Source organism: Chelonia mydas, chromosome 8 (genome assembly GCF_015237465.2).
Source record: "Chelonia mydas isolate rCheMyd1 chromosome 8, rCheMyd1.pri.v2, whole genome shotgun sequence".
Lineage (NCBI taxonomy): Eukaryota > Metazoa > Chordata > Testudines > Cheloniidae > Chelonia > Chelonia mydas.
In genome coordinates, this window is record NC_057854.1 from 103,977,506 (window position 1) to 103,999,235 (window position 21,730).

Below are 21,730 nucleotides of genomic sequence, written 5' to 3' on the forward strand. Positions count from 1 at the left end.
TATTTCTGTGTTTCTGATTCTGAATGTGGAAGGGAGGAGAGTCTGTACAGCTAATGGTTTGGGGCAAGAAGCAGTAGGAAGGCTCAACGCATGTGTATGAGAGAGATGGGGGGAGCGTGGGAGGCAGACAGGTGTGATGGGCAGAGATCAGCTCAGGAGTAAATGAGAAATGGAGGGTTTAGGCCAGCGAAGAGGGATGAGGAGGGTGAGCTATCTGTCTGTATGTGGGATCTGTCAGTGGTTCTGTCATGTTTCCTAATGGAAACATCCCAGTCTACAAATAGCTAAATTGGAGCCTTTCGTCTGGATTTTCAAACCCACCTAAGCGATTTGACTTTAATAGGATTTGAGCATCCGGGGGTGGGTGGGAGAACGTGAAAAGTTTGGGGACCACTGCCTTAAGTGGCTTTGAAAATCTCCGAGGAAATGGTCTAGAGATGACTCCATATGCAGACTTGGGCCCCAAGCAGGGTTAGATGATGGTGGCTGCTGAAGGCTTGTGAACACTAGTGCTCCCGTCATTGCTCGGTCTGACAGAGCGGCACTGCTGTTAGCAAAGGTGGGAAACTTTTGACCTAACGCTCTGGTGCACAAACAATCACTGTGTGCCCTGGGATGAGGCCTTGGACCTCAATCAGCTTGGTTGGAAAAAATGGTTAAAAAGTAGGATTTAGGCTTTTCATCATCAAGGTTGTGGCTCCAATTCAGTTGTTGGTCCCAGTCTCCTCTTTTTGGGGTGGGAAGTACTTTGGGGATCGTAGACGTTAGAAGTGGATCCTCCACTTACTCCCCTGGGTGCTGGGGCAGGGGTGCTTCCGACAGGACACTTTCTGGTGCATCCAGAGCAATGGGGACCACTCTTCTGCCAGTGGGAGACTGTTCTATGCTCTAACACACGTCACTGTCGAGACATTTTTCCAGCTATTTAGTTGAAAACTTTCCCATTTAGTCATGGATTAAACTTGTTTTACCTCGTGTTGGATTGAATAATTCCCTTCTCCATGGTGTTCAGACACCCTTCTAATGTCCGTACAGATGACACCATGTCGACATGTGCCCCCACCTCTTAGGTACAGTTTAGCTAAATCACATACATCAAACTCTTTTGGTCTCTCCTTTGTTTCAGTCAGTCCCACTGGCCCCTGACCATTTTTGTTGTTTTCTTTGGGCTCCCTCTGGCCGTGAGACAATGTTCTCAGCTGCTGGCGGAAGGAGAGGGAGTGCTGAGTGTCTCTCACCACCAGCTGATGTACTGCATTGGTACGTTCTAGTGGGGAGTCTTGTCCAAGCCTTCTCATCCAGGGACGTGGTTGTGGCTTGGGACAGCAAGCCAGAAAGGGAAGATATAAAATTAACACGGCACACTTTAAGTGGATTGAAAGCTGGCCTAGTGACAGGTCTCAGAATGTAATTGTAGACGGGGAATCATCATCCAGTTGGGTGTGTTTCTAGTCAGATTCTGCAGGGATCCGTTCATGACCCTATGATATTTGATAAATGATCTGTAATAAAATATAAAATGATCCTGGATAAAGTTTGCAGATGACACAAAAATTGGGGGAGTGGTAAATAACGAAGCTGACAGGTCACTTATGCAGATCATAGAATCATAGAATATCAGGGTTGGAAGGGACCTCAGGAGGTCATCTAGTCCAACCCCCTGCTCAAAGCCGGACCGATCCCCGACTAAATCCCAGCCAGGGCTTTGTCAAGCCTGACCTTAAAAACTTCTAAGGAAGGAGATTCCACCACCTCCCTAGGTAACTCCCTAGGTATTCCAGTGTTTCACCACCCTCCTAGTGAAAATTTTTTTCCTAATATCCAACCTAAATCTCCCCCACTGCAACTTGAGACCATTACTCCTTGTTCTGTCATCAGCTACTACTGAGAACAGTCTAGAGCCATCCTCTTTGGAACCCCCTTTCAGGTAGTTGAAAGCAGCTATCAAATCCCCCCTCATTCTTCTCTTCTGAAGACTAAACATCCCCAGTTCCCTCAGCCTCTCCTGATAAGTCATGTGTTCCAGTCCCCTAATCATTTTTGTTGCCCTCCGCTGGACTCTTTCCAATTTTTCCACATCCTTCTTGTAGTGTGGGGCCCAAAACTGGACACAGATGAGGCCTCACCAATGTCGAATAGAGGGGAACGGTCATGTCCCTCGATCTGCTGGTAATGCCCTTAGTTATACATCCCAAAATGCCACTGGCCTTCTTGGCAACAAGGGCACACTGTTGACTCTCATATCCAGCTTCTCGTCCACTGTAACCCCTAGGTCCTTTTCTGCAGAACTGCTGCCGAGCCATTCAGTCCCTAGTCTGTAGCGGTGCATTGGATTCTTCCGTCCTAAGTGCAGGACTCTGCACTTGTCCTTGTTGAACCTCATCAGATTTCTTTTGGCCCAATCCTCTAATTTGTCTAGGGCCCTCTGTATCCTATCCCTACCCTCCAGTGTACCTACTACTCCTCCCAGTTTAGTGTCATCTGCAAACTTGCTGAGGGTGCAATCCACATCATCCTCCAGATCATTTATGAAGATATTGAACAAAACCGGCCCGAGGACCGACCCTTGGGGACTCCACTTGATACCGGCTGCCAACTAGACATGGAGGCATTGATCACTACCCGTTGAGCCCAACAATCTAGCCAGCTTTCTATCCACCTTATAGTCCATTCATCCAGCCCATACTTCTTTAACTTGCTGGCAAGAATACTGTGGGAGACTGTGTCAAAAGCTTTGCTAAAGTCAAGGAACAACATGTCCACTGCTTTCCCCTCATCCAGAGAGCCGGTTATCTCGTCATAGAAGACAATTAGGTTAGTCAGGCATGACTTGCCCTTGGTGAATCCATGCTGACTGTTCCTGATCACTTTCCTCTCCTCTAAGTGCTTCAGAATTGATTCCTTGAGGACCTGCTCCATGATTTTTCCAGGGACTGAGGTGAGGCTGACTGGCCTGTAGTTCCCAGGATCCTCCTTCTTCCCTTTTTTAAAGATCAATATGGATCACTTAGTAAACTGGACACAAGCAAACAATATGCATTTTAGCATGACTAAATGTCCTTAATCTCGGAACAAAGAATGGAGGCCATATTACAGGATGGGGGACTCTATCCTGGGAAGCAGTGACTCTGAAAAAAGATTTGGTGGTCATGGTGAATGATCAGCTGAACACTGGCTCCCAGTGTGACGCTGTGGCCAAAAGGGCTAATGCAGTTATTTGTTGCACAAATGGGAATCCTGAGTAGGAGTGGAGAGGTTATTTTACCTCTATATTTGGCACTGGTGCAATCCTGTGTCCAGTTCTGGTGTCCACAGTTCAAGGAGGTGGTTAAATTGGAGAGGGTTCAGAGAAGAGCCAGGAGAATTATTAAAGGATTAGAAAACCTGCCTAATAGCGATTGACTCAAGTTCAGTCTGTTTAGCTTAATGAAGAGAAGGTTAAGGTGACTTGATCACAGTTTATAATGACCTATATGGGGAACAAATATTTGATAATGGGCTCTTCAGTCTAGCAGAGAAAGGTCTAACATGATCCAATGGCTGGAAGTTGAAGCCAGGCAAAGTAAGATGGTTAATAAGGTGTACAGTTTTAAAGCTGAAAGTCATTAACCAGTGGAACAATTTCCCAAGCGTCCTGGTGGATTCTGAATCACTGGCAATTTTTAACTCAAAATTAGATGTTTTTCTAACAGATCTGTTCTGGGAATTATTTGGGGATGTTCGGTGGCCAGTGTTATACAGGAGGTCAAACTCGATGATCATAATGGTCCCTTTTGGCTTTGGAAAAGTTTCTTGCCATCATGGTTGTGGAGAAAAGTCTGAAAATATGACCCAAATGTGATCTGAAGGCTAAAGAAAAAGAACCTCAGTTGATCATTTAAAAGCAAATGTCATGATTGTCAAGAGAGTCTCATGATTTTGGGGGCCTGACTCCTGATTCTATGATGTCTGAACATTTGGGGCAGGCAGTACATTGATCCTAGAGGCAGGGATGGCGGGAAGAAAACCCTAGTATTCCAAATGCCAGCAGCAGAAGTTGGCATCAAGTCAACTTTTTCTGCAGGATTCATTATCTTGTGGTAGCTTCCCTTGTTCCCTTTTGTTCTTCCTTTGAGTGATGCTGAGTGTGAAAGTCTAGGATTCCCCCCAGCCCGCACTTTCTCTGCTCCTTTCCCAGGATATATTTGTTTAAATTAATCTAACTTCAAATGTGTGTGCCTTCTTCCAGGTCGTTATGGCAGAAGTAATTTGGTGTTTGCTGCTGCCTCAAAGGGTTCTTGAACAGGGTTGACTAATACGCCACGTAACTTGCCTCAAAACGTGTGCTGCAATATTCCACTCTGTGTGTGTGTGTGCACGCACGCGCGTGCGTTAGATGACCATCCTTCAGAAAGTTAGCATGGCCTTTGAATTTTTTTTTTTTTTTTTGGGACCCTTTTTCTCCCCCAGTTACTGACCTCATTGTCTGTATGATGTGTGTTTTGGTCGGTTTAATCAAAATTAGCTATTGGGGATAAGACCTGTGAGCTCATCTCGCCAGTCGCCCCTGGAGGCCAGTGCAGGACTGCTCAACTTGAAAACAGCTTTAGTTAAAATAATTAAGGAAGGGGAGAAAAAAGACAAATCTGTTAGGTTTGCACTGTTCAGGTTCCGTCCCTTTTTCTATTTTAATTGTCCTGGAAAAAAGGGAGAAACAAGCTTTCTAAAAGCTCTGATTCTTCCCTCTCTTACTCCCCCCTGCTCCGGAAACTTGGAGGCATCAACTCTCATCTGTCAAAGTGTAAATCAGCAATTAAAACACAAACAGTGAAATGCCAAAGATGACCCGAAGCACAAAGCAACTGACAAACAAGTCCGGACAAATCGGCGGATAATTTATAAGCATTGCCCTAAAATCTAATTATTTGGCAATTCGAATTTGCAGCCGGCCAGGGCTCTGCAATAAATTTAACCCGCCATAAATTATTTAGGAGCAGCCCGTGGTGTAAATCAAAAACACGAGTGTTTGTTTAAGAAATAAGCTGTTTTTGCATAAAATGACTTTTTTCTTCGAAAGAAAAACAGTTGAACAGACTGCACAGCCATTGAGAGTGTGTCCCTTCCAGGGAGGACCCTCCTGCCTCTGCCCCCTTTGGAAGGTGTAAAAGGGGATCTGTGTCTTAGCAGAAGGTTATGTCCTTTTTCTTACCAGAAAAATCCATTTCCCTCATGGGCGGCACCCACTTGTTTTTATTACATTTTGAACAGTCAGCTCTAATTTTTACTGGCGTCTTTTATCCTTTGTATTTATTAAACTTCTTCGGGGGGGGGGGGGGCGGTGGTGGAATAAGTCATACTCCAGAGTAGTTTTTGAACTCAATGGGCAATAGTCTTTAACCTAAATAAAGAAATAAGGGGCTTTGAGTATGCCCCGCCCACTCCTCACATAGACACTTGGGTGAAAGGGTTTGACGAGCCTGGAAGATCTTGCTGTGTATTTTATTCTTGTAATCTAATAATGTTGAGGTTCCAAGAATCCAAGATTATGGGCAAAGGATTCCTCTGTGAATAGCAGTATAACTCTTGCTGGTTTGTTTCTGTATCCAAGAGATTTCCCCATTGTGGGAAAACGTTTAGTGAGTGTAATTGTTTGTTTAATTTCTTTATTATCAGCAGAATTAAAATTAATAATTTCCCCTTCCCCCTCTTCCTGCATCCTCAGCTTGGTGTTTTAGGCAGGAGGTTTCACGTAGTGAGTGTAAAGCAGGAAAAGGCTGAATTTATAGAGGTGATTTCACAGGCCCTCGTGAATTTTCCTAATCCCTCAGAAAAGGAAGTCCTTGTTAGCTTTGCCGTCAGCTAGTTGTGATGCAGCCTACCAGCTGTTTCAAAGAGAACTGTCATGGGACAGGCAGGTTATTCAGAGTGCTTGCATGTGGTATCTCTCTTTTGGGGTGGCTGGGAAGGAGGGCAAAAATTATCAGTGAGCTGTCATGCAGTTTAGTTTAAAGAACTGCAGACTCATGTATACGAGCAAACAGATTTGGTAACAGGATGTTTTTAATTTTAACTTTTCCCACATTTGTATATTAGCACAGTGGGGAGGAATTATGGTGTCTTTTCAGACCTGCTAAAATTGATTTTAGAATTTTTGTTCCCACAATATAATTGCAAATGCCTGTGCTAGCGATTTGGAGCTGAGCGCCAAAGACTTTCCCCATTCAAAATGTATTCAACTTTTCATGATAATGGAAAGGCAAATAAAGAGTGTATTATTTATCACCAGCAATTTGAATTCCAGGTTTCCTTTCAAGTTAGGCTACCCTACTAAATACAATATATAACTGCAATGGGAATGGGCGTGCACACTGGATTGTTCGTATTCCTGGTAGAATATGGCTATTTGCAATCTCCAGATACCTCCAAAACGGTTCCAACTCATTCAGAACTCCTCCTCGTGTTTGCAGTTACCAGTTCTTACCAGTTCAGCTTGGGCTGTGAGAAATCTATAAGAAAACAGTTAAAAAAGGTTTCAGAGTAACAGCCGTGTTAGTCTGTATTCGTAAAAAGAAAAGGAGTACTTGTGGCACCTTAGAGACTAACCAGTTTATTTGAGCATGAGCTTTCGTGAGCTACAGCTCACTTCATCGGATGCATAGATATGCACGATATGCTATGCATCCGATGAAGTGAGCTGTAGCTCACGAAAGCTCATGCTCAAATAAACTGGTTAGTCTCTAAGGTGCCACAAGTACTCCTTTTCTTTTTAGTTAAAAAAGGGTTAGAGATGGGAGAGACTAATGCTGGTGGAACTAGATCTGGGGAACACTGAAGTTGGCATTAATGCTCCCTAAGGTCAGAATTAGATGCGGATGTGTGGTGGTGCTCTCTGGGCAGTTTTTACATTCAGCCAAAATGGACCAATTTCCGGTGTACCTGTAATTTTAATGTTCCCCCCCCCCCAAAACCAGTTTGACAGTGTAGATGTAACCTAGCACTTCAGAGTTAGCCTGGCCAGTTGTGAGAGTATATGGGTGCCCGGCTGCTTTTCTGAATCGCAGTCTGTTGGGTTGGAGGGAGGGTTGGCTCACCATTTCATAATAATTACGAATGAAATTCTAGATCTGTAATAACATTTTGGGTATCTAAAACAAGCCATATGCTTGGTGGTGGGTTTTTTTTTTTTAAAGTGGAAACAGATCAACTTTAAGCCATGCATTTTTGGTAATAGAGGATTTTTTTCCTATTTATATTTGATAGATATTTTTGTTTCCACAGGAATGTCAACTCCTAATTTCATGATGCATCATGGGCTTAAGAAAATTGAATTTAATAAAGGCAAAAGATGAATGGCACCTTTAAAGGCCCCAACACTTGTCTTTATTAGTAGGACAAACTGCAGGGTCTCCGGACACTGCTTCTCTCCAAATGAAAGTTTAAATGAAAAGTACAGTGGTGTCACAGGTTAAATTTCATTGCAGGACTGGCTAACGTTGTTAGCGAGGAGTGGAGCTGATTTCATGGGGCTGGTATCTGTTGCCTTAGATACCAACGGAGCAAACATTGCCAGAGACTGGAAAAATCTCCACTCTAGGGAGCATTCAGATAAATAGGTTTTTGGGAAGATCCTCACCACTCCCTTGAAAAACTGACCAAATAAGCCAAAAAACCCCTATTAGTGTTTCTCCCAAGACATCCAAGTTGCTAGTCATTTTTTTCTCTGTGACCATAGACCGGTATTAATTCTTGATAGCATTACATTTTTCAGTTAATCTTTTTATTTTCCCAGTCTGTTTTAATCCGACCCTCCTGAAAGTGATTTTTGCCTCTGGTCTGTCATTTGATTCCAGCGGGCAGCGTCACACAAGGCTCTCTTTCAGCCCTTCTTCACCTCTGGGCGCTTGATGGGCTCCACAGGAGCTATCCATTCCCCTAGGACTGCTCTCTGCAGGGCAATGCACATACAGTCTGTGGCTGTGTCTCTATCTGGGAGAGCAATTTCTGTTCCCTTCATCCTGTGATGGAGAGACCCCTTTGGGCAATTGCGCCTCATGTAGAGCCCAACCCTAAAAGGTGCGGAGCTTTCTTGACTCCCATTGAAGTCTGTGGGGTCTGAAGGGGCTCAGCCCTTTGGAGAACGAAAGGGTCTTTGAGCTTGGGAATGGAAGGCTGGCAGGTAGGAGAACACTAGCCGTTAGTTAGCCCTCCCTCTAGCTAAAGCTACAAAATGGTTTCAGTGTAACTCCCTTCTCATATATGCCAAGACTTGCTAAAACGTTCTCCTCCTGAGCTGAAACTCGCAGTGCCGGGCGTCTGCTCCGCGGTTATGGTACGGAGGGAGCAGTCGAGCGAGGGTGTTCGGCCATTTCAGGATTAAGTGAGGGGGAAGAACAAAAGCCCATTTCCTATTCTGACCACCAGTTTTGCTTTCTCGTGGTGATCATTCAATTGGCTGAATTTGGTGAGATCAGATTTAGAATGAGACTAGGTCTGAGTGGTGTGTGGGGCCATTGCAACGTCTGAACAGTGTTACCTGAAGTGTATTTACTAGTGATACGGGGTTTTTGAAACTTTGAGCCTTCGTGCAGTGCTGAGGCAGAGAAATCATGCACTCCAAAATCGGGAAACAAAATTCCTTCTGCCCCACTGCATGTTTGTAGGGTGTGTCATGTGGCAGGGTTAATGTTATGGGGGACCATTCGCTTTGGGATTCCCTGCTGTTTGATTTCTCCACCTTAACCTTGCATTAAGGCTAAATGTTGCGCTTATTTCTTCTTCTGTTCATTTGACGTGCCTTTCCCACATTTCCTACCCCACCCCATAACCCACTCTGTATCTGCCGCCTTTACACCCTCCGCCCCCAAGTCCTTGGATCAGGAGTCATTCATGCTGTAGCAGTGTATTCATGTATACTGTGTGAAATAGAAATCCATGTTGTGTTGTTCCTTTTCTCCCAACCCCTTCTCCCTCTGGCTTTCAGCGTGTGGTGATGTCATCATCTCGTATTTATGACCTCACAATAATTTCCGTGCCTGGGTCACTGGGGTTGCAGCCGGGGCCTGAAACCTACATTAACCACTCTGCAGCGATTGCATTTTCCACATGCTAATTTTACTCGCAAGAGTTGCTTTTTATTTATTTATTTTGTATTATTTCTTATTTGTCTCTTCCAGATGTTTTCAGGCAGTTTTTTGTTGTTAAACTAATTCCATTCATGTTTTAAAAATTTATGAAAGCGCTAATAAAAATGTCAAAGTGGTAAAAATGTTAGCTTTTGCTGTGCTTTGATTAAATTTTGCAAACTGTTTTTGAATATTAAGAAGCAATGTTTTTTTTATTCTCTCTCTCTCTCTGTCTCTCTCTCCTGCTTTTCCCCCTCCCCCCCAAGTGATTTGAGAGGCTTGTTGCATGGTTATCACTCAATGGGCTCATTTGCACTCCAGAATCCTGGTGCCATGCATCTCTATTAAATAACAGAGACAAATTATTCTTTAAAGACACCAAACAAATTGTCACTTCTCTTACATTAAACTTGGGGGGAGAAGAGGAGGGGGACAAACACAAAGGATTTTATCGCCTTTATTCAGGGGTTGGATCTTTTAATTTCATATATATTTTTTAATAATTGAGAAATCCATCGTAACTGGCTTTGTTTAAACTTTTTATTAACAGGTCCATGTAAATTTTTGATTGCTGATTATTTCTATAATTGAACACTCTCCTGATGAAGAACGTTTCTATTTCCCTATCAGCATAAATTCGCTGTAAGGAATAAACCAGTGTTTGCTGCAGTGCTCTATGCCATACAGATAGCATTGGTGAGGGAGCTCCTGGTTCATCACAGCATTCTGTGGATAGCGTGGCCTAGCAGTCCAGGCCGTGGGAGAGCGCATTGCAACTTCAGCCCCAGTCTCGCCCAGCAGGAGGCGCTTTATGCAAGAGCATCCTGGCTGTAATTGTCTAATGTCCCATATCCTTCAGAAGAGCCCCTGGTAAAGTTGATCTCTCTGAGTACAGCTTCTGGATTGCGCTGGCTAAGTGACAATGGATCTGCTGTATGTGTCTGTGTGTTGGCTTTGTGGGTTGTGTTTTGAGTGTGGTGGCAGGCTGACATTCTGCCCGAGGGTGATCAGATCCTGGTGGGAAAGCTTGGGATTGTTGCGACTTAGACAGAGACATGGCAGTAAGTCCTTGCTGCCTAGTTTTGGCAGCTACCGTAATAAACTGCAAACTTGTAACTCTTCCGAATAGCAGTGTTGCGACCCCATTCCTTCCTAGGCACGTGTGCACATTGGGCCTCACTTTTTCCTTTTTAGAGCTGTATGCCTCTCCTTAATATGGGGAGGTGCCATCTTCCTGTAATGTATTGTTTGTATTACCGCGGTGCCTAGGAGGCCCAGTCTGGAGCAGGACCCCACCGTGCTAGGTGGTGTCCAAATACAGAACAAAAAGATGGCCCCTGCCCCGAAGAGCTTGGTTTGGGTCTTCCCAGCGGTCGTCTTTTTGTAACAACTTGTTTTCTTTTGTGCCTTATTCAGGAAATCATTGAGTTCCCCATTCTGAAGCTAAATGGCAGGACGATGGAGATTGAATCCACCTTTCACATGTATGTGCAGCCGGTGGTGCACCCTCAGCTTACTCCCTTCTGTACAGAGGTAAAGCGCGAAGGACGCACAGTGCTCCAAGAGTCTCTCTCTAACCGGGAAACAGGGTTACCTTTTGCATGGGGTCAGGGTTAGCACCTCTGAGTGCATGTTGAACGTAAACCATCACTCCAACTCCTTGCTGTTGATTCTAATAATAATAATAATTTTATTATAGTGTCTTGGAGCCCCAGTCCTGGACCAGGGCTCTTTTGTGCTCGGTGCTGTACAAATGTCGTTAAACTCTTTTATAGCAAATCTTTTGTTTTAACTAATAGACAATCACAGTAGACAACCGCTTTAATTCTGTGGTTCCTTCATGCTACCAGAGGTGCTGGGGCTCTCTCCAGAGAGCAGTGAGACAGACATGTCAGACTGTTGACATTGTTCCAATGCAGCGGTTTGGTGTGGAAGGTTAAACAGAGCATGTTCCGAATGGAAGGAAATAAATAACGCTGTGCTGCCGTGTGATTGAAGGGATCTAATGTCCTAGCCCGTGAGCTTCACTGCTGTGGGTTGCCGTCACCAGAACCCCCTGATCTTGTGATAAGACCATTTTTAAAAACGTAAAAAAAAAATTCTCTTTGCAGGATATGACTGTGTTCTTGTTATCTGATTACTGTCAACACTAAGGGCCATTTTCCCCATGTCCATATTCACCTCTTCCCAAATGTGCGTAATGATAGGATGCAAATTACATGGGGTTCTGAGTCATGAGATCCTTGGTCTATGAAAGGAGGAGATTTCTGTCTCTCGTATTTAACTCAAAGAATTAAGAATTTGCAGATTTTCCCTGATGCATCTATAAAAATGAAATAATATTGCCACTGGCAATATTTACAAACTCATTGATGATAGGAGAAGTCCTGGAAGACTGGAGAAGGGCTAACATGGTGCTCATCTTTAAAAAGGAGGAGCCGGGAACTGTAACCCAGTAAGCCTGACTTTGATATCTTGAAAGCTACTAGAGCAATGTATAAAACATTCAATTTGCGAATACCTGGAGGATGGAGGGGTGATCACTAGCAACCAGCATGGATTTACTAAGAACAAATCATGCCAAACCAGGTTGATTTCGTTCTTTGACAGGGTAACTAATTTGGTGGACGGGGGGGGGAATGCGGTAGACATCATATACCTGGACTTCAGCTAGGCTTTTGACACAGTCCCACATGGCATTCTGATAAGTAAGCTGGAGAAATGTGGGCTCAGCAGAACTCCCATTAAGTGGATATATAACTGGTTAAACAACCGCAAACAAAGAGTAACTATTAATGGAATGATGTCGGAATGGGGGGAGGTCTCAAGTGGGGTTCCACAGGGATCTGTTCTGGGTCCAATGTTTAACATCTTTCTTAATGACCTGGATGTAGGAATAGAGAGCTTACTGATCAAGTTTGCAGATGACACAAAGCTAGGGAGAGTTGCCAAAACTTTGGAGAGATCCTGATAAATTGGAAAACTGGCCTATAGACAACAAAATGAAATTCAGCAAAGACAAATGTAAGCTGCTACACTTAGGGAAGAAAAATCAAATGCACAAATACAGAATGGGAGAGAACTGGCTTGGCAGCAGCACTGCTGAGAAGGATCTGGGAGTTGTGGTAGATCACAACCTCAATATGAGTCAGCAATGCAATGCTGCTGCAAAAAACGCAAATGCAATTTTAGGTTGCATTAAGAGAGGCAGAGCATGCAAGTCATGGGAGGTGATAGTACCACTCTACTCAGCATTGATTTGGACTCAGCTTGAGAGCTGTGTCCAATTTTGGTGACCAATGTATAGAAAGGATGTAGAGAAACTGGAAAGGATCCAGAGATGAGTGACACAGATGATCAAAGGAATGGAATGCAAGCCATACGAGCAGAGGCTGAAGGAACTGGATATGTATTGTTTGGAAAGAGAGGAGTAAGGGGGGTATGATGGCAGTCTTCAGATGCTTGAAAGCTCACCACAAAAAAAGATGGAGAAAAGTTGTTCACTCTTGCCACAGAGAGCAGGACAAGAGGCAACGGGTTCAAACTACAGCAGAGCAGATTTAGATTAAATCTCAGGAAAAACTTCCTCGCTGTCAGAACAGTAGGACAATGGAGCAGATGCCTCGGCAGGTCGTGGAAGCTCCTTCACTGGAGGTTTTCAAAAGGAGGCTGGGTAGCATCTGTCTGGGATGGTTTAGACACACATCCTGCCTCTTGGCAGAGAGTTAGCCTAGATGACCCTTATGGTCCCTTCTAACTCTATGGTTCTAAATTATGTTCCTTTCACATTTGGGCTGTTCTGATGTTACATGGTCCACTGGCTAAAATACTGGACTGTGTCCTATTCCAACTCTTCTGTTAACTCAGTGTGTGATTTGGGCAAGTCACTTTCCTTCTGTGTGCCTCAGTTTCCCCTTTAGAGGGATAAACTTACCCACGCTAGTAAAACACATTGAGATTCATAGATAATAAGGTCAGAAGGGACCATTATGATCATCTAGTCCGACCTGCTGCACAAGGCAGGCCACAAAATCTCACCCACCCACTCTTGTGAAAAACCTCTCACCTATGTCTGAGCTACTGAAGTCCTCAAATCGTGGTTTAAAGACTTCAAGGAGCAGAGAATCCTCCAGCAAGTGACTCTTGCCCCATGCTACAGAGGAAGGCGAAAAGCTTCCAGGGCCTCTTCCAATCTGCCCTGGAGGAAAATTCCTTCCCGACCCCAAATATGGCGATCAGCTAAACCCTGAGCATGTGGGCAAGATTCACCAGCCAGATACCCAGGAAAGAATTTTCTGTAGTAACTCAGATCCCATCCCATCTAACATCCCATCACAGGCCATTGGGCCTATTTACCATGAATATTTAAAGATCAATTAATTACCAAAATCATGTTATCCCATCATACCATCTCCTCCATAAACTTACTGAGTTTAATCTTAAAGCCAGATAGGACTATGGATGATATACACGCTCTGTTGTTACACTCCTCATATCCCCCACCCTCCTTTCCACAGGCAGAAGTTTTGCACTAGGTAAGTGTAGTTCTCATCACCCAGCAAGATCCAGAGCTCGATCCTGCCCCACTGAAGGCAATGGTAATTCAGTGGCGGCAGGATCGGGTACCCATAGTACTTGTCCTGTGCCTCTTAATGTATTGTCTGAATGATTAAAATAACTTGATTCTGCCTGAAGAAGACTCTGTGTAAGCTCGAAAACTTGTCTTTCTCCCCAACAGAAGTTGGTCCAATAAAAGATATCACCTCCCCCACCTTGTGTCTCCATTCTACCCGGCAGAAAACCCTCCTCAGAGACAGCCAATCCATCCTATTTTTCTCCATTGTAAAAACAAATGCTCTTTTATTCACTCTCCTATAACTGAAAACCAGACAAAGGGATTTTGTTCAAACTTTCCAGAAAAACTAAGCATAGAAAACCGAATCCCATGAGGGGGAGTGCTTCCAAAATTAAAAAATGTGTGAAAACGGGGGTGTAGTGGAAACGCATTGCAACTGCAGTAACAGCACTTGGGGAAACTACTCTGGCTCTGTGTGTGTGCATGAGAGAGCGAGATCTATGAACAGGCACGTGCTGTATATTTAGAGGGACGTTGCCTCGTGGATTGGGGCCCAAGCTATAGGTTTGTACAGATTGACCTAAATTTGCTAGAAATAGTCTCATGAAGTTTTAAAAGTTGCAATAAAGACCATTTTGTGGGGATTCAAACATTCCTCCGCTTTTCCCCCCTCCAAACTAAACATTGCAACAGGGTGTTATTGCATGAGTGCCCACACAAGTGAAACTGACTCTTCTTGCTTCCTTGTCCAAGCTGAGCGTAATCAAATGCATTAAGTGAACAGATTCTCCTTTCCTCTTTGGGGCAGGGTCTGTCTGTCCTTGCGTTCGGAAAACACCTCAGGTGTTTGGGTGGCACCACAATTTAATAAATAACATGCTCTAGCTCAGGCTTGATGCAGGGATCCCTGAGGGAGGTTTTCTGGCCTGTGCGATGCAGGAGGCCAGACGAGAGGGTCACAGTAGTCCCTACTGGCCTTGGAATCTACAGCACAGTACACACAAATACATTAGACTTTGAAAAATTATTTCAGTATTAATAATCTGAGGTTTTGTGGAAAGCATGGATAAGGAAAAATGTATTTACAAAATGGCTTTTGTTGTGGTATGGATAAAAGCTAGCTCCTGGAGATGAAGTGTAACCTGAACCCTGTGTTAGGCACAATTCTTTATGCCTTAAGAGATGTCAGGTTCTCAGCCCTTTGCTCTGATCACCGAGGCAAATCCCAAAGGGGGACATAGCCCCCTTGTGGATTGAACGCTACCTGGCTCCATCTTTAGCTAGGTCTTGAATTTGGTGTGGCTGGATATTCAGTTTAGGTCTGTCGCTGGCGATTTCTCTCTCTCCCTCCCCTGCACCCCCCCCTCCAAGTTTTTGGCAATCATGCGATCACCAGCTATGTAATCACATTTCTGGGTGAACACTCTTGGGTTTGAAGTGGGACAAGAAGTTTTGATACAGCAACCTTCCTTCAACCAAGAGGAGTTCCTGCTTGCAGCCAAGCCCTTCCCTCTGCTGTCATTTAAATGTTCTTCACAGGTAGATTCCAAGGCCATCAGGGATCATTGTTATCTAGCCATGGTGTCCCTAGCCTCTGTTTGCCAGAAGCTGGGAATGGGCGACAGGGGATGGATCACTCGATGATTCCCTGTTCTGTTCATTCCTTCTGGGGCGCTGTAGCGAATTGAAGGCTCACCGGTGCGGCACCTCCTGCTGGTTGTCTCGGGAATTAGCTCTCCAGTGTACAGGAGACCCTCCTCCTGACCTGTGTCCCTCCCGGACCCCGGTGCCCCTTTACCTCAGGGTTCTGCCCAGCGGTACCCCCACATTCTGGGTCTCTCCTCCAGGGGACCCCCCAACCCTCTAAACCCACCTTGCCTCAGTGGCTATTACCAGTTGTCATCTCGCCCCGGCTCACTGGGGCAGACTGCAGTGTAATGGCCACTCATCATTGGCAAGGGGTTAGGATCTACTGCCTCTGCCTATCCCTGGGCTATACCTCTTCAGCCCCGGTACCTCTTTAGGCCTTAAACAAGGCCTCAGCCTGGGGAGTTGCCAGGCTGGAGCTCCCCAGCTCCTCTTGCCTTTCCCCGGCCCTGCTCTGTGTCAGGTACCTATTCCCAGGCTGCTAGGTCCTTCTCTCTCCACAGCTAGAGAGAGAGAGATTCTTGCAGCTCCTGGCCCCACAGCCCTTTCATCCAGGCCAGCTGGGCCCTGATTGGGCATGCCCCAGCTGTGGCTACTTCCCCAATCAGCCTAGCTTGGCTGCTTTTAATCCCTGTTCCCCCGGAGTGGGGTAGCTGCCCCACTACAGGCACCTGGCACTGGCCGCTGTCGGAAGACAGGATACTGGGCTAGGTGGACCTTTGGTCTGACCCAGTATGGCTGCTCTTATGTTCTTATCTGACCTGCTGTACAGCACAAGCCGGAGAACTGCCACGCAGTAAGTCCTAGAGCGGATCTGTTAGAAAACTTGACCCCTGGGCACAAGGCCTAGGGTCACCAGATGAGTGGTGAAGGAGGCCTGGCTCTAGCTCCTCTGCAGAGGGGTGAATTTTGCCCAAAGTGAAGATTCTGATGCACGTTCGTTAAAACCAGGGAGACACAGACTCATTATTTTACCAAGCTAACGCATGTTTAGATCCTTTTTGTGGGCAGACGGGGAGCTTGTGAACCTATCCCAGCTCCATTGTACACACCCTTTGCTGAGGCTGTGGTTACAGCATGGAACTTGTGGGTTTTGGGACCTTGTGAAAAGGGCAGAGTTACAGGCCCTGACCTGTTGCTTATGCCATCTGCAGCCACTGCTGGAGACTGCATTAGTGATAAGAAAAGGAGTACTAGTGGCACCTTAGAGACTAACCAATTTATTTGAGCATAAGCTTTCGTGAGCTACAGCTCACTTCATCGGATGCATTCAGTGGAAAATACAGTGAGGAGATTTATATACACACAGAACATGAAAAAATGGGTGTTATCATACACATTGTAAGGAGAGTGATCACTTAAGATGAGCTATTAACAGCAGGAGAGCGTCATCAAAGATCTACAACCTATCCTGAAGGACGACCCATCACTTTCACAGATCTTGGGAGACAGGCCAGTCCTCGCTTACAGACAGCCCCCCAACCTGAAGCAAATACTCACCAGCAACCACAACACAGAACCACTAACCCAGGAACCTATCCTTACAACAAAGCCCGTTGCCAACTGTGTCCACATCTCTATTCAGGGGACACCATCATAGGGCCTAATCACATCAGCCAGACTATCAGAGGCTCGTTCACCTGCACATCTACCAATGTGATCTATGCCAGGTGCCGGCAATGCCCCTCTGCCATGTACATTGGTCAAACTGGACAGTCTCTACGTAAAAGAATAAATGGACACAAATCAGACGTCAAGAATTATAACATTCAAAAACCGATCGGAGAACACTTCAATCTCTTTGGTCACTTGATTACAGACCTAAAAGTGGCAATTCTTCAAGAAAAAAACTTCAAAAACAGACTCCAACGAGAGACTGCTGAATTGGAATTAATTTGCAAACTAGGTACAATTAACTTAGGCTTGAATAGAGACTGGGAGTGGATGGGTCATTACACAAAGTAAAACTCTTTCCCCATGTCTATCCCCCCACCCCCACCCCCACGCACACACACACTGCTTCTTGGACGTTCCTGTTAACTGATAATCAATGGCCCACCTTGATTATCACTACAAAAGGTTTTCTCCCCCCCCATTCCCCCCCGCGCTGTCCTGCTGGTAATAGCTCATCTTAAGTGATCACTCTCGTTACAGTGTGCATGATAAACACCCATTTTTTCATGTTCTGTGTGTATATAAATCTCCTCATTGTATTTTCCACTGAATGCATCCGATGAAGTGAGCTGTAGCTCACGAAAGCTGATGCTCAAATAAATTGGTTAGTCTCTAAGGTGCCACAAGTCCTCCTTTTCTTTTTGCGAATACAGACTAACGCGGCTGCTACTCTGAAACCTGCATTAGTGATGTGGCATGTGGAGATGCCACCATCTATTGTCACGTTCTGTGGTATGTATGTTAACTCTCTCTGTAACCCTTGGCTTTCACTCTGTCCTACCCCATCAGTCTCCTCTTTCCAAGTCTCCAGCACCACACCGAATCCATCCCTCTCCCTCCATCTTTCTCCAATCTTTTGCAGGCTGCGGGGGAACAAGGCCTCTCTCCCCCATAGGGGTGGGCTGGCTTTCTTCCTTTCTTGGCGGGAGAGGGAAGTTCCAGCAAAAGGCTGGGGCTGACTCCACCTGCACCACTTTGATTCGATCCTCTCTCTGCTCTTGAGACACCAATTGCTCCCTGCCCCTGAGGCCTACCTCTGTCGTGGGATCTGGTGGGTAGGGGGCAGAGTCCACTCCGTATTCCGTGGGGCAGCCGGAGCCATGAGGACACACAAGAAGTCTGTAGTGCTCCCCCTCCTGCTGCTGGAGCTACTAGCTCTTATCGAATGTTCGTCTGAAGAAGCTGTGATGCTGAAAGCGATCTTTCGGTGCTGTTTTATGTTGTCCGAAAAATAACCCATTTTGCTAAATGCCAGTAAAGGGCTTTGTCTAGGCACCTCTACTTATAAAGGGTGAGATTTATTGGCCTCTTTGTCTACAAAGAAAGACCAGGCCTGATGATCAGATTGTACACCCGAGACAAGTGCTTATGTAATCAGCAAACTGTCTTGGTGTGGAAATACGATGGTTTCGGAGATAAACGGCGGAGGGAAAGCTGCGGTGTTGAAGTCTGCCATGTGCACAGCTCTCCTGTCTGCCTCCCCTCTACCGCTGCTTTCCCAGGGGAGCAGAGGTGCATGGTGACTGCAGGGCTGCATAGGTAATTGTACATGCACACCTGGGGAGGGGGAAATTAAAATGGACTGGCAATCTGTGGTGCTGATCCAGAGTCAGATGAGCATGCGGGGCAGGGTCTCCATAGACCTTTTCCTGAAAAATCCCCCACCATTGCTAACAAAAGTGGAGCTGGAATAGTGTGAGCCGCACTGGGAGAGGTCAAAAAGCCCCAGTGTAGACAGGGCTTGGTGGTGGCCTTTTCCTTGCCGGCCTTTTCCTTTGCCTACCCCTCCCCAAAGGTGGCTTCACCTCTCAGGTGTGTGAACCTGAGCTGCTTTTAGCCGTGTTGTCGATGAGGAAGAGTCCAGATTGCTCACTTCAAATCCAGCAGAAAGTTATAAAACATTGCTGATATGCTGAAAAACTTGAAACTTTCTCAAAGCCAGGGTGGTTGCCTCCGGAGTGGGCCCAAGGCTCACCTCACCTGCTGGGCCTTTGGGTTGTTTGTCCTTCCAGTGGAGGCCCTGTGTAACACAGCAGCCAACGGTGAAGGTGCAGAGGGAGAATCTTGGTTAAAGGGTGGGGTATTGTAAGGAGCAAGTTGGATTCTGCAGCTTGCGCAGCATTCCAGTTGCCTTCTCGCAGACGGCACTGCCCCTGGAGAAGTCCCCTGTGTATGTAAGTGTGGAATCCATGGACCCTCTGCAGATGAGACTTAGCTCTGCCCTGCTCTGTGCTCGTACCACTTCTATGGGAGAGGATAATCCAGTGAGGACCTCTCTCATCCCCTTGTACCTCTATGTCAACATCGCTGGGTTTTGTTTCCAGCTCTGACACTGGCTCACTGGGTGGCCTTGGTCAATTAACTGCCTCACTCTGTTCCTCAGTGTGCCTGTCTGTAAAATGGAGATATCTGGCACTCACACAGTGACGGGGGCTGTATAAAAATCTAGATTGATAGCATGGAGGTTGACGAGGGATCGTTGTCACGCCTCTATAGATCCGTGAAAGGCATGCTGGCCCCACTGGAGGAGACCAGTGGTACGTCTAGTCCAGGGTTTTGTCTCTGACGATGGCGAATGCCAGGTGCTTCAGCAGGAGGTGTAACTCCCAGCCTCCCTGCACGCACGCTGCCCTCTGACAGGCTGTTCTGTGGCGCTCAGCTCTTCGATGTCCGAGGCCTGGTCTACAGTAGAAAATTGGGTTGGGTTAACTCTATGGGTGAGGGTTGTGTGAAATCCATATGCCTGAGCAGCGTTAAGTGACCTAAGTCCCCCCTGTAGAATTCTTCCCTCTTCCACTGCCTCTTGAGGAGGTAGGTTACCTGTACTGATGGGAGAATCCCTCCCGTTGGCGTAGGTAGTGTCCACACAGAAGTGTTTTGAGGGTGGACAAGCCCTGAGACTACACAAACACTAATGAAGTTATGCTTGTTACGCCCCTGGGTAGGGCAGCATCATTACCCCCCTCTTCCAAATGGAGAACTGAGGTGTGGTCATGTCTCTGCATGAGTTTTTTCATGAAGTTGACAGATTTCCACTCCATATGGCTAAATTCAGTGCCTTGCATAATGACAGGTTTCAGAGTAGCAGCCGTATTAGTCTGTATTTGCAAAAAGAAAAGGAGTACTTGTGGCACCTTAGAGACTAACCAGTTTATTTGAGCATAAGCTCTACACCAACATTCCACACAAAGATGGACTACAAGCCGTCAGGAGCAGTATCCCCGATAATGTCACGGCTAACCTGGTGGCTGAACTTTGTGGCTTTGTCCTCACCCATAACTATTTCACATTTGGGGACAACGTATACCTGGAAATCAGCGGCACTGCTATGGGTACCCGCATGGCCCCACAGTATGCCAACATTTTTATGGCTGACTTAGAACAACGCTTCCTCAGCTCTCGTCCCCTAATGCCCCTACTCTACTTGCACTACATTGATGACATCTTCATCATCTGGACCCATGGAAAAGAAGCCCTTGAGGAATTCCACCATGATTTCAACAATTTCCATCCCACCATCAACCTCAGCCTGGACCAGTCCACACAAGAGATCCACTTCCTGGACACTACGGTGCTAATAAGCGATGGTCACATAAACACCACCCTATACCAGAAACCTACTGACCGCTATTCCTACCTACATGCCTCCAGCTTTCATCCAGACCACACCGCACGATCCATTGTCTACAGCCAAGCTCTACGGTACAACCGCATTTGCTCCAACCCATCAGGCAGAGACAAACACCTACAAGATCTCTGTCAAGCATTCTTACAAGTACAATACCCACCTGCTGAAGTGAAGAAACAGATTGACAGAGCCAGAAGAGTACCCAGAAGTCACCTGCTACAGGATAGGCCCAACAAAGAAAATAAGAGAACGCCACTAGCCATCACCTTCAGCCCCCAACTAAAACCTCTCCAACGCATCATCAAGGATCTACAACCTATCCTGAAGGACGACCCATCACTCTCACAGATCTTGGGAGACAGGCCAGTCCTCGCTTACAGACAGCCCCCCAACCTGAAGCAAATACTCACCAGCAACCACACACCACACAACAGAACCACTAACCCAGGAACCTATCCTTGCAACAAAGCCCGTTGCCAACTGTGTCCACATCTCTATTCAGGGGACACCATCATAGGGCCTAATCACATCAGCCACACTATCAGAGGCTCGTTCACCTGCACATCTACCAATGTGATCTATGCCAGGTGCCGGCAATGCCCCTCTGCCATGTACATTGGTCAAACTGGACAGTCTCTACGTAAAAGAATAAATGGACACAAATCAGACGTCAAGAATTATAACTTTCATAAACCAATCGGAGAACACGTCAATCTCTCTGGTCACTCGATTACAGACCTAAAAGTGGCAATTCTTCAAGAAAAAAACTTCAAAAACAGACTCCGAGAGACTGCTGAATTGGAATTAATTTGCAAACTAGGTACAATTAACTTAGGCTTGAATAGAGACTGGGAGTGGACGGGTCATTACACAAATTAAAACTATTTCCCCATGTTTATCCCCCCCACATCCACCCCCCACTGTTCCTCAGACGTTCTTGTCAACTGCTGGAAATGGCCCACCTTGATTATCACTACAAAAGGTCCCTCCCGCCCCCCAGCTCTCCTGCTGGTAATAGCTCACCTTAAGTGATCGCTCTCGTTACAGTGTGTATAGTCACACCCATTGTTTCATGTTCTGTGTGTATATAAATCTCCCCACTGT

General features: G+C 45.9%; 1 protein-coding gene across 6 annotated transcripts in view; it reads left to right on the forward strand.

Annotated features, from left to right (window-relative positions):
- ERI3 (ERI1 exoribonuclease family member 3) overlaps positions 1-21,730 on the forward strand; it is a 232,906-nt gene that overhangs the window by 25,325 nt on the left and 185,851 nt on the right. For all 6 annotated transcript variants that reach the window (XM_037907025.2, XM_037907026.2, XM_043553170.1 and 3 more), the window contains one exon: positions 10,518-10,634. In XM_037907025.2, coding sequence (XP_037762953.1) covers positions 10,518-10,634 — 117 coding nt within the window. The remainder of the gene's footprint in view (positions 1-10,517; positions 10,635-21,730) is intronic.